Genomic DNA, 16847 nt, shown 5'->3' with positions numbered 1-16847 from the left:
CCCAAATATTTTATTTCACAATTCAGATAGAGCATGCAATTTTAAGCAACTTTCTCATTTGATCCTATTTTCAAATTTTCTTTGTTCTCTTGATGTCTTTATTTGAAATAGTAGAAATGTAAGGTTAGGAGCAGGCCCATTTTTGCTTCAGCACCTGGGTAGCGCTTGCTGATTGGTTTGCTACATTTAGCCACCAATCAGCAAGTGCTACCCAGGTGCTGAACCAAAAATGGGACGGCTCTTAAGCTTACAGTCTAGCTTTTTAAAATCAAGATAGCATGTGAACAAGGAAAAATTGATAATAGGAGTGAATTAGAAAGTTGCTTAAAATTGCATGCTGTACCTAAATCATGAAAGACAAAATTTGGGTTTAGTATCCCTTTAAATTACTATTTACACTGTGCATATTTCATATAATTTATTCCTGTGTAATTTACACGCAAATGTAATTTTTTTTATACAAAATACGATTTTTTATGAATCTTAATATATTTTTTTCCTTCATATTTTTATGTGAATGGTTCAATTATTCATTTTGTATGATTTTTAAATTACAAATTTAATTGTATGCACCTCCTTTCCATACGAAAATACAGTATACGCCCCCTTAGCGAGACACCCTGTTTTCAGGGTACAAAGTGACTTTATAGAATTCCACCAGGAAAATAGAAGGGCTGGCAAGCTTTGTTATAGAATCTCACCAGCCCAGAGAACTTTAGAGAAGCGTCACCATAGTTTCTAATGTCCAGGTGAAAATTAGGTTGAGTCTTTTATGCAATAGACTGCACCAACAGAATCATAAGGGAACTATATTAAATTCTTGTAAAATAACATGCTTTATGATCTACCAGGATATGTTCACCCCTCAGACATTCATAATCCTATATCATAGCACCTATCAAATCCAAAAGCAAGAACCAACCGTTCATGCCACTCATCTGAAATAACTTGCCTCTAAGGATCAGATCTAAGGCTCCATTTCAAGGAAGAAAACCTTTGATACAGAGAAAACATTCAGTGATACCTGTTATTATTTGATGAGTGATGCTTAGCCTCCATTTTTGTAACATTTTCTAAAGAAACCCATAGATCAGGGGGGAGCAAACCTTTTTTTGAGAGTTTGTATTCAAACTGGTGATAATCTAGTTCTATTGTGTCCATGTTACCTTTTGTTTTATTTAAATAAAAAATATAAAGACATTTTTTTATTTTAAATCCATGATAAATATCAACAATAAAAGTGCATTTACTGATATGCAGCTTGGAATCCTAAGTAATGTATTAAGCATTAAAATAGCACCCTTTAGCCGTTTGTTTACAGCCCAGAGAAGCAGCACCAGCTAATTTATTATGGGTGACACATTTGCAGACCCCACCGTAGAGGCAACAATATCCTTACACTACTTAACTACTCAGTGTAAGAATACAAGCACTTACTTTTTCACATTCTTGACCTTCATGCTGGCCGTGCTGCCGCAAGAACGCATCGGGAGTTCTGCAGGAACCTGTATTTCTCCTGGGACTGGGATATCTGCTCCTCTGGCCTATAACAGGAACAGAAATCATATGGTTAACACAAACAATGCAAAGTGAGCTTGTACAACATATGTCAACAGGAAGATCATCACATATTAAGATACAAGAAATAACAATAACCGGTGAATGAGTTTAAATCATAGCTAAGAGGTTACTTACTTCTAATATTGAATATTTCCTATAATATTTTACATAATATTTCATGACAACTGCAATATGAATTAATGAGATAACTGTCACATATGATTAAAAATTGATATAAAGTATCAGAAACATAAAATATTAGAACACAAAATGTTTGTAAGACAGAACAGTAAACGGGATAGAGAGCACTCCTAATAATGAGAAAGCTTGGTACATTTTATGTAAAATAATCAGTGTTTAATGCATTTGCTTATTCTAAGCCAATAGAAAAAGTTTGTGGAATAGTGAACATTCATTTTTGTTACAAAAAAAGTTCATTTTCCCCTATATCAAATGTAAGATTTTAATGTAGATTCTGCTCGTTGTCAATGCAAGTCTATGGGAATCAACGCTCAGAAGTAATATTCAAATGGTAATGGTCTTCGATGTAAATAAGTGTTAACAGAAACATCTGTTCTAACGTTACATGGGACATGAAAGTTAAAATAAGACTTTCATGATTCAGAGAGCATAGATTTAAAAATAAAAAAATAAAATTCTTGTCTTGCAAGGTGCTTTCTGTTTCTTTAACTGCATTTAACCGTTTTGCATTGTTAAACAAGAATTCATTTAAAATTAAAAAATACACTAGAATATTCCTTTAGCTTATAAAAATAGTAGCTTAAAATGTATTTCATATAAAAATGTTCAATAAGCATAGAATTAAAGGGATATAAAAAAAAGTGGTCCTTTAGAAGAAGAAAAAAAGTGGAATCAAAGTAAACATAAAAAGAAACGGACTGTGTTACAAAATAGCAAAACATATTTTCTTGCTAAATGAGCACTTAGAAAATCTCAGTGTAGCCACTGCCTGCAGCTAGATAAGGGAGCTACCAGGGCAGAACAGAACAGAAGTTTTATGGGTCACACAATTTTTGCTGCAAACGTTCTCTACTGAGCATGGGCAATAAACTGCCTGCAGCTGGAGCAGGTGTCTCCTATCAACCACATCAAAGGAAAAGTTATTACTTTGCCTTCCTGTAACACTCACAGACCTCTTGTGGGGCTTTGACAGTAAATAGTGGACCCCTCAAAAAAAATGGTAAAATCATTTTAAAATGGACAATAAACATTGCAATGATTTGTATTAAGGTAACCCACTGCTTAGTGCAATAAAACAGACAGATTTACATCCCTTTAAAAAGACAAATTAACTTCTTTATTGATATCAGACGTATTATTATTATCATCATTTATTTGTATAGCGCTGCCAAATTCCATAGCGCTGGGTACAATATACAATGACAACATTTTGATAAAAATACAAAACATAAAACTATACAAATCTGGTATAGGAACAAGAGGGCCCTGCTCCGGAGAGCTCACAGTCTACAGGTTTAGGGTGCAGAGACATAAGGATGGGGTAGCTTGTTACATCAGTTGTAGTTGCATTCCCAAGTAAATTGGGAAGATGTATTTCTTTAATTGTATAGCATAATTATTAAAATTAATCAAAAATTGATTTTTAGTAACAAAAATAAAATATACATAAATTTGGAAATAAAGGGCTTGAAACAATGAGAGAAAACAACACACAATCAGCCAGGAACAACAACTAAAAGACCTGTTTCAATACACACATCTTGTAACCAGCAGAGGGCACAATAAGCTCTGAAACCAGCTGGTAGGTTAAAGTAAGGATGCAGCTTTTTAGAAGTTATTAATGAGGAAATTCCATGGATTGTGAGCTAATAATCCTAACTGTATCCACTTCTGGGACAAGCAATGCTGGGAAGAGCGCTTGTGCGATTCTCCAAGGAAACAAACAGAATCTTCTATCTAATGAAATATCAACAGAGAAGCTCTGGACTATGTCCCAGGTAGTTGCTGTTCCTGCAGGTGCTGAATACTCAGGAATACACAACTACCATCAGACAATTCTATACACACATTATATATATATATATATATATATATATATATATATATATATATATATATATATATATATATATATATATATATATATATACACATATATACACACACATACACACATACATATATATATATATTTGCTTCAGACTTGATAAAGGAAGGAACTCTTCCGAAAGCTTGTCAACTTATAAATGTATAGTTAGTCCAATAAAAAAGTATCATTGCTCAATGCAATACTCTTGTTATTTTGAGATATATATATATATATATATACATACATACACACATACATATACACACACACATATATATATACATACACACATACATATACACACATATATATATACATACACACATACATATGCACACACATATATATATACATACACACATACATATACACACACACATACACAACACAGAGAGATTCAAAGATCAATTACTTATCTTTTTCACAATTAAATAGATAATATTTCCAAAATGTTAATTTAAAGCAGTTTAGCATTTCCTACTAATGCTCATAATGCTCAGTGGCTGATCAGGAAACTCCCACATCTCTACTGGTGGAGAAGCACATGCCTCTGCAAGACCGGAATATCTATTTGAAACTGCTGCAACAGATTATAAAATAAACCATTTCAGGGGTGTTTTCTGGGTCCCATGGTAAAGTCTGTAGCAGTGCTCCTCCCCTCATTTCTACTGCATATTTGCCAAGCATCCTGCAGTACGGACCCTCGGTGCCACGCCTGGACATGACCCCACCCCACCTGTAGCCACACTCCCATGTGTAACCACACACCTCACACAGCCACACCCATAAAATTCTGAAGGGCCATTGCCCACAAGCTCTTAAAAGGGAAACTGAACCCATTTTTTTTGTGTTTCAGATAGAGCATGAAGTGCAAGAAGTGACATTTTTTTTAAAAAATCATACGTTTCGTCATTTTTTCTCATTTTCTTCTGTATAGAAGAGGGCAGGGGCGTAACTACAGGGATCTCAACTTTGACGGGGCCCGGTATTCTAGGGGGCTCTACCTATCCAGCTTTGAGTAAAAAATGTTTGGAATGTGGTATCTGTTAATATTCAGGCATTGTGATTGTGCAGCTTTTGTGGTAGAAGAATATAACTGGCAGAACTTAGCAGTGCTTTGGAAGAAGTTCTGTTACATACACATCTGATTGATGGTTTCCAGGAAGTGGGAGGTTAAAGGGATACTAAATGTAGCCACCAATAAGCAGGAGCTATCCAGCATTCTGAACAAAAAATGGGCCGGCTCTTAAGCTTACATTCCTGCTTTTTAAAATAAAGATGCCAAGAGAACTAAGAAAAATTGACAATAGGAGTAAATTAGAAAGTTGCTGCTCTATCTGAATCATGAAAGAAAAAAATTTGGGTTCAGTGTCCCTTTAACCTCCCACATTCTGGAAATCATCCATCAGATGTGTACGTAACAAAACCTCTTCCAAAGCACCGCTAAGTTCTACAAATTATATTGCTCCATCACAAAAGCGGCACAATCACAATGCCTGAATATTAACACATACTAAATTATAAAACTAAATCTTTACTTAAAGCTGGATGGGTAGAGCCCCCTAAAACACCCGGCCCCGTCAAAGTTGAGATCCCTGTAGTTACCCCCCAGCCGTCTTCTATACAGAAGAAAATTAGGAAAAAAATGACAAGGCTTTATGAAATTGGAAGAGCCGGTCACCTTTTTCAAAATGTCATTTCTTGCATAACTTGGGGAGGAATGGTTACAGGGTACAAATATTAAGACCTTTACTACATACATTTAACATTGAATTGTCAATGCCAGGTAAGTAGCATATTATTGGGCTCAAGGCCATTATATCACACTTTTTATTGTTTTACTATGTGAACTCTGAATTTATCTACCCAATTTACCAATACACACGCCAAGGACAGCCTAGGTCAAAATACTCCCCACCAGTTAGATCTATCCAAAACCTAGACCCTGTTCTTCAGGGGTTTGGGAGGAATTCAAAGAATAAATTGGAAGCTATTGAGATCTCAATGTCATTTAGGGAAAACCAGGAATGTAAATTATATAGTTCTTATACTTAGAAAGAGACCTCTTTAAAATACCTGGGGGTATATCTGTCGTCAGAGGATAATCAACTCTTTTCTGATAATTACCTCAAATTATTTAATGACCTTCAAAGAGATCTTAAAGCCTGGCAATCTAAATCCTTATCATGGCTAGGTCGAATACATACTATAAAAATGAACATTCTTCTGCAAATTTTATATATACTCCAGACAGTACCCATAAGACTTTTGTGTACTTTCTGTGCCAATCTTCAAAGAATGATTAATTCCTTTATCTGAAAGCATACAAAACCCAGAATTAAAGCTTTTATTTTATATATGTCAAGGAAAAAAGGTGGTCTGGGGGTCCCGGATATCAGGAATTATAGAGCTATAACACTCCAAAGAATATTAGATTGGCACTTTAATTATAAGAATAGAGCTTGGATATCTTTAGAAAATAATTTAGTGGCGCAGAAATGATTAACTAATTTGGACATTAGCAGAAGTGAGGCCCTTAAGCATAAAAAAAAATTCCCGATGATTAACCATACTTTCAAACAGTGGGGTACAATTATATCAGAGCATTCTAATATTTCAACTAGAAAAAAGGAATATCCGTGATAAAAGATCACAGGGCTCCTATAGGAGGCGCTAAAACTAATTATGATAACACTAAAATGTAAAGATAAAATTCATATAAAACAAACCAATCAAAAACTATGTATAAGTGTGGTATATACAAAGTAACAAGTGTATAGAATATACTGGTAAAAGCGGCCAAGGAAATAATAAGGAAATAATAAAAAGTCCAGCAGATATCCTCAAATGTCCAAAGGCAGCTCTCTGTCTTCACCCGAAGGGATGATAAACTTCTGTGGTAAAAAGACAAAAACAAAAACAGAGGCGCCACATGTGTAGATCAATAAGAACCACTATAATCCAAAATGTGAATAGATGCAGGGTACTCACAAAAGCGTTGCGTCGCTATCATACTCTGTATTTTAAAAGGAGATTCATTTTCACACATCCAGCTGTAATTTTGTTATACCTTTGGTATTTTTATTTTGTATAATAAAATACTGATTTTTAACTTTTACATAAGTCTGGCGGTTGTTGTGATAGACTCCTTATCAGTAACCCAAGGGTATCATAGCCCTTCTCCTTATCCACCTCCTAGTTCCAGCCTGAGGGAGCCATTGCCATTGAGACTGCTGTCGTAGTGATTCGGTGCCATTGGATTACAGTGCTGCCTATATCTGTTGGAGATTCCTCTGATCAGCCAGCTGGTTTGCTGCAGAATACCAGCCAGTCTCTATTGGCACAACAGAGTGCCATCGCTTTTGTGAGTACCCTGAATCTATTCACATTTTGGATCATAGTGGTTCTTATTGATCTACACAAGTGGCGCCTCTGTTTTTGTTTTTGTCTTTTTACCACAGTAATATTTCAACTATCCCTTCCCCATTATTGCCGATTATTATCAACGCTGAGTTTCAAGGGGGCCTCAATCATAATCGTCTTAGTCCGCAAAAACCATGCCAAACAGTATCATTGAACAATTTTATTGTAAATGGGAAAACTTAAGCCACAACAGGAGTTACTGAATCTTGCGGATGGGATATATTTGAAACGGCTGAAATATATGCAATTACATGATTATTTGGAAATTCACACAGAAAAGGTAAATTTAGTAAGACAACTTACAGCTTTTGAAAAAGCCTGCCAGACAGAAACTCCCATGAAGGGCAATATTTCATTTAGTTATAAACTTCTAACTATATCAGAGGACATTAAAAACCATATATATATACACAAAAATGGGAAAAGGAGGGGGGGGGGCAATTGGAAGATACAGATTGCCTACAGATATTTTCTAGGACAGCCAGTTCATCATCCTCCTCTAATATTCAAGAGTTAAATTATAAAATTCTTACCAGATGGTATCTGACCCTGGCCAGTCTACACAGCAATTATCCAAACGCTTCCAATCAGTGTTGGAGAAGGTGTGGTTTGGTAGGTAGTATGAAACATGTATGGTTGGTTTGTCCCATGATAAAAAACTCATGGTGTGTAATCTCTAAATGTATTCAGGAGATAAGTGGTAAAGAGGATTTACAATGATCTATATATACTGATCTATTATATAGCCTATTAAAGGTATATGTAAACTCAGAGCCAAACTTATACTGTATGTATTAAAAGGCATGAAATCCATGCTAGCGAGGAACTGGAAGAAAACACGTGTCCCTGATAAAGAGTTAATATTCTCAAGAATTAATGAGCTTTTGACACTTGAGGAATATACTTACATAAAATCTAAAATAGTACATGTTTTACAGTCGATACGTTTCTACTGGGACAAATTCCTACATAAACCTAATTAAAACTGCTAAAGGGCAGGCCAGCTGGAACGGAGAGAGAGGGGGAACAGTTTTTTTGTTTTTTTTTTCTTGGTGTTGTTGCGGTTTTGTTTAGTTTGTCCTACCCTACTTAGGTTTACTAGATTAAAGGTCTTTATAGAGAAAACAAAATGTATGCTTACCTGATAAATTTCTCTCTCTTGCGATGTATCGAGTCCACGGATTCATCCAATACTTGTGGGATATTCTCCTTACCAACAGGAAGTGGCAAAGAGAGCACCCACAGCAGAGCTGTCTATATATCTCCTCCCCTAACTCCACCCCCCAGTCATTCGACCGAAGGTTAGGAAGAAAAAGGAGAAACTATAGGGTGCAGAGATGACTGAAGTATAGAGGTGACTAAAATATATTACCTGTCTTAAATAGACAGGGCGGGCCGTGGACTCGATACATCACAAGAGAAAGAAATTTATCAGGTAAGCATAAATTTTGTTTTCTCTTGCAAGATGTATCGAGTCCACGGATTCATCCAATACTTGTGGGATACCAATACCAAAGCTTTAGGACACGGATGAAGGGAGGGACAAGACAGGTACCTAAACGGAGGGCACCACTGCTTGTAGAACCTTTCTCCTAAAAATAGCCTCCGAAGAAGCAAAAGTATCAAATTTGTAAAATTTGTAAAAAAGTATGAAGCGAAGACCAAGTCGCCGCCTTACAAATCTGTTCAACAGAAGCCTCATTTTTAAAAGCCCATGTGGAAGCCACTGCTCTAGTAGAGTGAGCAGTAATCCTTTCAGGAGGCTGCTGGCCAGCAGTCTCATAAGCCAAACGGATGATGCTTTTCAGCCAAAAAGAAAGAGAGGTTGCCGTAGCCTTTTGACCTCTCCGCTTTCCAGAATAGACAACAAACAATGAAGATGTTTGACGGAAATCTTTAGTTGCTTGTAAGTATAACTTTAAAGCACAAACCACATCTAGGTTGTGCAACAGACGTTCCTTCTTGGAAGAAGGATTAGGACACAGAGAAGGAACAACAATTTCCTGATTGATATTTCTATTAGAAACAACCTTAGGAAGGTTTGGTACGCAAAACCACCTTATCCAGGTTTGGTACGCAAAACCACCTTATCCGCATGGAAAACAAGATAAGGTGAGTCACACTGTAAAGCAGATAATTCAGAAACTCTTCGAGCCGAAGAGATAGCTACTAAAAACAGAACTTTCCAAGATAGAAGCTTAATATCTATGGAATGCACAGGTTCAAACGGAACCCCTTGAAGAACTTTAAGAACTAAATTTAAACTCCATGGCAGAGCAACAGGTTTAAACACAGGCTTGATTCTAACTAAAGCCTGACTAAACGCCTGAACGTCTGGAACATCTGCCAGACGTTTGTGTAAAAGAATAGACAAAGCAGATATCTGTCCCTTTAAGGAACTAACTAATAATCCCTTCTCCAATCCTTCTTGGAGAAAAGACAATATCCTTGGAATCCTAATCTTACTCCATGAGTAACCCTTGGATTCACACCAATAAAGATATTTACGCCATATCTTATGATAGATTTTCCTGGTGACAGGCTTTCTAGCCTGAATCAAGGTATCAATGACCGACTCAGAGAAACAACGCTTTGATAAAATCAGGCGTTCAATCTCCAAGCAGTCAGCCACAGAAAAATTAGATTTGGATGCTTGAATGGACCCTGAATTAGAAGATCCTGCCTCATCGGCAGAGTCCACGGTGGAACGGATTACATGTCCACCAGATCTGCATACCAAGTCCTGCGTGGCCACGCAGGTGCTATCAAAATCACTGAAGCTCTCTCCTGCTTGATTCTGGCAATCAGACGAGGAAGGAGAGGAAATGGTGGAAACACATAGGCCGGTTGAAGAACCAGGGCACTGCTAGAGCATCTATCAGTACTGCCTGGGGATCCCTTGACCTGGATCCATAACAAGGAAGCTTGGCGTTCTGACAAGACACCATCAGATCTAATTCTGGTGTGCCCCATAGCTGAATCAGTTGGGCAAATACTTCCGGATGGAGCTCCCACTCCCCCGGATGAAAAGTCTGACAACTTAGGAAATCTGCCTCCCAGTTCTCTACCCCTGGGATATGGATTGCTGAAAGATGGCAAGAGTGAGTCTCTGCCCATCGGATTATTTTGGTCACCTCTATCATCGCTAGAGAACTCTGTGTTCCTCCTTGATGATTGATATAAGCTACAGTCGTGATGTTGTCCGACTGAAATCTAATGAATTTGGCCGCAGCCAGTTGAGGCCACGCCTGAAGCGCATTGAATATCGCTCTCAGTTCTAGAATATTTATCGGGAGGAAAGCCTCCTCCTAAGTCAATAGACCCTGAGCATTCAGGGAGTTCCTGACTGCACCCCAGCCCAGTAGGCTGGCATCTGTCGTTACTATGACCCACTCTGGCCTGCGGAAACAAATTCCCCGGGACAGGTGAACCTGTGACAACCACCAGAGAAGAGAATCTCTGGTCTCCTGATCCAGATGTATCTGAGGAGATAAATCTTCATAATCCCCATTCCACTGTTCGAGCATGCAGAGTTGCAGTGGTCTGAGGTGTAGACGAGCAAATGGAACTATGTCCATTGGCGCTACCATTAGTCCGATTACCTCTATAAACTGAGCTACTGACGGCCGAGGAATGGAGTGAAGAGCTCGGCAGGTGGTTACAAGTTTCGATTTCCTGACCTCCGTCAGAAATATTTTCATTTTTACCGAGTCTATCAGAGTCCCTAGGAAGGAAACTCTTGTGAGAGGGAAGAGAGCTCTTTTTTTATGTTCACCTTCCACCCATGAGATCTCAGAAAAGCCAACACGATGTCCGTGTGAGACTTGGCTAGTTGGAAAGTTGACGCTTGAATAAAGATGTCGTCTAGATAAGGCGCTACTGCTATGCCCCGCGGTCTTAGAACCGCCAGAAGGGACCCTAGCACCTTTGTGAAAAGTCTGGGAGCCGTGGCCAACCCGAAGGGAAGGGCCGCAAACTGGTAATGCCTGTCCAGAAAGGCGAACCTGAGAAATTGGTGATGATCTCTGTGAATAGGGATGTGCAGATATGCATCCTTTAAGTCCACGGTGGTCATATATTGACCTTCCTGGATCAGTGGCAGAATAGTCCGAATAGTCTCCATCTGGAAAGATGGAACTCTGAGGAATTTGTTTAAGATCTTGAGATCCAAGATTGGTCTGAAAGTTCCTTCTTTTTTGGGAACCACAAACAGGTTTGAGTAAAACCCTAGCCCCTGTTCCGCTTTTGGAACTGGGTGAATCACTCCCATGGTATGTAGGTCTTCTACACAGCGTAAGAACGCCTCTCTCTTTGTCTGGTTTGCAGACAATTGAGAAATGTGAAATCTCCCCCTTGGAAGGGAGTCTTTGAATTCCAGAAGATATCCCTGGGACACAATTTCTAAAGCCCAGGGATCGTGAACATCTCTTGCCCAAGCCTGAGCGAAGAGAGAGAGTCTGCCCCCTACTAGATCTGGTCCCGGATCGGGGGCTTCCCCTTCATGCTGTCTTAGAGGCAGCTGCAGGATTCTTGGCCTGTTTACCCTTGTTCCAAGCCTGATTAGGTCTCCAGACTGACTTGGATTGAGCAAAGTTACCCTCTTGCTTTGCAGCAGGGGAAGACTAAGCGGGACCACCCTTGAAGTTTCAAAAGGAACGAAAATTATTTTGTTTGGTCCTTATTTTATTTGATTTATCCTGAGGGAGGGCATGGCCTTTCCCTCCAGTGATGTCTGAAATAATCTCCTTCAGTTCAAGCCTGAAGAGGGTCTTTCCTTTGAAAGGGATGTTCAAAAGTTTAGATTTTGACGACACATCCGCTGACCAGGACTTAAGCCATAACGCTCTGCGCGCTAAAATGGCAAAACCAGAATTATTTGCCGCTAATTTTGCCAGTTGAAAAGCGGCATCTGTAATGAAAGAATTAGCCAGTTTAAGAGCCTTAATTCTATCCATAATATCCTCTAATGGGGTCTCCGTCTGAAGAGCCTCTTCCAGAGCCTCGAACCAGAAAGCAGCTGCAGTGGTTACAGGAACAATGCACGCAATAGGTTGGAGAAGAAAAACATAATTTATGCTTACCTGATAAATTTATTTCTCTTGTAGTGTAGTCAGTCCACGGGTCATCCATTACTTATGGGATTATATCTCTTCCCCAACAGGAAGTTGCAAGAGGATCACCCAAGCAGATCTGCTATATAGCTCCTCCCCTCACATGTCATATCCAGTCATTCGACCGAAACAAGACGAGAAAGGAGAAACCATAGGGTGCAGTGGTGACTGGAGTTTAATTAAAAATTTAGATCTGCCTTAAAAGACAGGGCGGGCCGTGGACTGACTACACTACAAGAGAAATAAATTTATCAGGTAAGCATAAATTATGTTTTCTCTTGTTAAGTGTAGTCAGTCCACGGGTCATCCATTACTTATGGGATACTAATACCAAAGCTAAAGTACACGGATGAAGGGAGGGACAAGGCAGGAACTTTAAACGGAGGGAACTACTGCCTGAAGTACCTTTCTCCCAAAAATAGCCTCCGAAGAAGCAAAAGTGTCAAATTTGTAAAACTTTGAAAAAGTGTGAAGTGAAGACCAAGTCGCAGCCTTGCAAATCCTTCAGAGAAGGAAGGGAACCCTTGTGAGTGGTAATAGAGAACTCTTTTCCACGTTCACCTTCCACCCATGCGACCTCAGAAATGCCAGAACTATCTCTGTATGAGACTTGGCAGTTTGAAAACTTGACGCTTGTATCAGAATGTCGTCTAGGTACGGAGCCACCGCTATGCCTTGCGGTCTTAGTACCGCCAGAAGTGAGCCCAGAACCTTTGTAAAGATTCTTGGAGCCGTAGCTAACCCGAAGGGAAGAGCTACAAACTGGTAATGCCCGTCTAGGAAGGCAAATCTTAGGTACCGATAATGATCCTTGTGAATCGGTATGTGAAGGTAGGCATCCTTTAAGTCCACAGTGGTCATGTACTGACCCTCTTGGATCATGGGTAGGATGGTTCAAATAGTTTCCATTTTGAATGATGGAACTCTTAGGAATTTGTTTAGGATCTTTAAGTCCAAGATTGGTCTGAAGGTTCCCTCTTTATTGGGAACCACAAACAGATTTGAATAGAATCCCTGCCTGTGTTCCGTCCGCGGAACTGGGTGGATCACCCCCATTAGTAAGAGGTCTTGTACACAGCGTAGAAACGCCTCTTTCTTTATTTGGTTTGCTGATAACCTTGAAAGATGAAATCTCCCTTGTGGAGGAGAAGCTTTGAAGTCCAGAAGATATCCCTGAGATATGATCTCCAATGCCCAGGGATCCTGGACATCTCTTGCCCAAGCCTTGGCGAAGAGAGATAGTCTGCCCCCCACTAGATCCGTTTCCGGATAGGGGGCCCTCTCTTCATGCTGTCTTAGGGGCCGCAGCAGGTTTTCTGGCCTGCTTGCCCTTGTTCCAGGACTGGTTAGTTTTCCAGCCCTGTCTGTAACGAGCAACAGCTCCTTCCTGTTTTGGAGCGGAGGAAGTTGATGCTGCTCCTGCCTTGAGGTTACGAAAGGCACGAAAATTAGACTGTTTGGCCTTTGATTTGGCCCTTACCTCCCGTAATGTCAGCGATAATTTCTTTCAAGCCGGGCCCGAATAAGGTCTGCCCTTTGAAAGGAATATTAAGCAATTTAGATTTAGAAGTCACGTCAGCTGACCAGGATTTAAGCCATAGCGCTCTGCGCGCTTGGATGGCAAATCCGGAGTTCTTAGCCGTAAGTTTGGTTAAATGTACGATGGCATCAGAAACAAATGCGTTAGCTAGCTTAAATGCTTTAAGCTTGTTCATAATTTCATCCAATGGAGCTATGCGAATGGCCTCTTCCAGAGACTCAAACCAGAATGCCGCCGCAGCAGTGACAGGCGCAATGCATGCAAGGGGCTGTAAGATAAAACCTTGTTGAACAAACATTTTCTTAAGGTAACCCTCTAATTTTTTTATCCATTGGATCTGAAAAAGCACAACTATCCTCCACCGGGATAGTGGTACGCTTAGCTAAAGTATAAACCGCTCCCTCCACCTTAGGGACCGTCTGCCATAAGTCTCGTGTGGTGGGGTCTATAGGAAACATTTTCCTAAATATGGGAGGAGGGGAAAAAGTCACACCGGGTCTATCCCACTCCTTGCTAATAATCTCTGTAAGCCTTTTAGGTATAGGAAACACGTCAGTACACACCGGTACCGCATAGTATCTATCCAACCTACATAATTTTTCTGGAATTGCAACCGTGTTACAATCATTCAGAGCCGCACAAAATCGCGCACCTCCTGAGCGGGAGGCAAAGGTACTGACACGTGAGGAGAGTTAGTCGGCATAACTTCCCCCTCGTTGTCTGGTGATAATTTCTTTGCATGTAAAGACTGACTTTTATTCAAAGTTACATCAATGCATTTAGTACACAACCTTGTATGGGGCTCCACATTGGCCTTCATACATAGTGAACAAACAGATTCATCCGTGTCAGACATGTTTAAACAGACTAGCAATGAGACTAGCAAGCTTGGAAAATACTTTTCAAATAAATTTACAAGCAATATAAAAAAACGCTACTGTGCCTTTAAGAAGCACAAAAAGCTGTCACAGTTGAAATAACAATGAACCAAATTAGTTATAGCAACCAAATTTTCACAGTAAATGTATTAAGTTAGCAAAGGATTGCACCCACCAGCAAATGGATGATTAACCCCTTAATACCCAAAAACGGATAACAATTTAATAATTAACGTTTTTATCACAGTCAAACACACTGTCACAGGTCTGCTGTGACTGATTACCTCCCTCAAAATGAATTTTGAAGACCCCTGAGCTCTCTAGAGACGTCCTGGATCATGGAGGATGAAGTAGGAAGATTGTGACTGAATTTTTACTGCTCAAAAAAGCGCTAAAATAGGCCCCTCCCACTCATATTACAACAGTGGGGAAGCTCAGTTAACTGTTTCTATGCAGAAACAAAAGTTAGCCATGTGGTAAAAATCATGCCCCAATAAGTTTTATCACCAAGTACCTCACAAAAAACGATTAACATGCCAGTAAACGTTTTGAACATACATTTTAAAAGTTATGAAGTGTTATTAATAAGCCTGCTACCAGTCACTTTTACTGCAGTTAAGGCTCACACATTACTTCAGTATTAACAGTATTTTCTGAGTCAAATTCCATTCCCTAGAAAAATACTTCAGTGTGCACACACTCCTCAGCCTAATACCAGTCGCTAAAACTGCATTTAAGGCTGTACTTACATTACATTGGTATCAGCAGTAATTTCTCAGTCAATTCCATTGCTTAGAAAAATAATTTACTGCACATACCTCGTTTGCAGGGGGGCCCTGCATGCTGTTCCCCTTTTCTGAAGTTACCTCACTCCTCAGAATGTGCGAGAACAGCCAGTGGATCTTAGTTACGTCTGCTAAGATCATAGAAAACGCAGGCAGATTCTTCTTCTAATGCTGCCTGAGAAACAAACAGCACACTTAAAATAACAAACTTTTGATTGAAGAAATAAACTAAGTTTAAAAACACCACAGACCTCTCACAACAACCTATCTTTAGTTAGCTTGCAAGAGAATGACTGGATATGACATGTGAGGGGAGGAGCTATATAGCAGATCTGCTTGGGTGATCCTCTTGCAACTTCCTGTTGGGGAAGAGATATAATCCCATAAGTAATGGATGACCCGTGGACTGACTACACTTAACAAGAGAAACCTTGATGAACAAAAATTTTCTTTAGGAGACCCTCTAATTTTTTATCCATAGGATCTTTGAAAGCACAACTGTCCTCAATAGGTATAGTTGTACGCTTGGCGAGTATAGAAATAGCTCCCTCCGCCTTAGGGACCATCTGCCACGAGTCCCGCATGGTGTCTGATATGGGAAACATTTTTTTTAAAAACAGGAGGGGAAGTGAACGGAATACCTGGTCTATCCGCTCCCTAGTGACAATGTTCGCAATCCTCTTAGGGACCGGAAAAACATCAGTGTAAACTGGAACCTCTAGTTATTTGTCCATTTTACACAATTTCTCTGGAACCACAATAGGGTCACAATCATCCAGAGTCGCTAATACCTCCCTGAGCAACAAGCGGAGGTGTTCTAGCTTAAATTTAAACGCCGTCATATCAGAATCTGTCTGAGGGAGCTTCTTACCTGAATCAGAAATCTCTCCCTCAGATAGCAAATCCCTTACCCCTACTTCAGAGCATTGTGAGGGTATATCGGATACGGCTACTAAAGCGTCAGAAGGCTCAGCATTTGTTCTTAACTCAGAGCTATCGTGCTTTCCTTGCAACCCAGGCAGTTTAGATAAAACCTCTGTGAGGGTAGTATTCATAACTGCGGCCATGTCTTGTAAGGTAAATGAAGTAGACGCACTAGAGGTACTTGGCGTCACTTGTGCAGGGGCGTTACTGGTTGTGGCACTTGGGGAGAGCTAGATGGTATAACCTCATTTCTTTCTGTCTGAGAATCATCTAGGGCTATAGTTTTAAGTGCTACGATATGCTCTTTAAAATGTATAGACATATCAGTGCAAGTGGGACACATTCTAAGAGGGGGTTCCACAATGGCTTCTAAACACATTGAACAAGGAGTTTCCTTGATGTCAGACATGTTTAACAGGCTAGTAATGAAACAAGCAAGCTTGGAAAACCCTTTATTCAAAGTAAAAACAACACTTAGAAAAAACGGAACTGTGCCTTTAAGAGAAAATAAAGTGCACAAATTCTGCAAAACAGTGTAAAAAAGCAGTAAACTTT

The 16847-nt window shown here is 39.6% G+C and overlaps 1 protein-coding gene across 4 annotated transcripts in view; it reads right to left on the bottom strand.

Annotated features, from left to right (window-relative positions):
- ARHGAP32 (Rho GTPase activating protein 32) overlaps positions 1–16847 on the bottom strand; it is a 749023-nt gene that overhangs the window by 492148 nt on the left and 240028 nt on the right. For all 4 annotated transcript variants that reach the window (XM_053691545.1, XM_053691546.1, XM_053691547.1 and 1 more), the window contains exon 3: positions 1438–1544. In XM_053691545.1, the coding sequence (XP_053547520.1) occupies positions 1438–1544 (107 nt within the window). The remainder of the gene's footprint in view (positions 1–1437; positions 1545–16847) is intronic.

The sequence above is a fragment of the Bombina bombina genome, chromosome 8 (genome assembly GCF_027579735.1).
Source record: "Bombina bombina isolate aBomBom1 chromosome 8, aBomBom1.pri, whole genome shotgun sequence".
NCBI lineage: Eukaryota > Metazoa > Chordata > Amphibia > Anura > Bombinatoridae > Bombina > Bombina bombina.
Note: the sequence above shows the minus strand (reverse complement) of the source record. Positions and strands in the feature narration are given on the sequence as shown.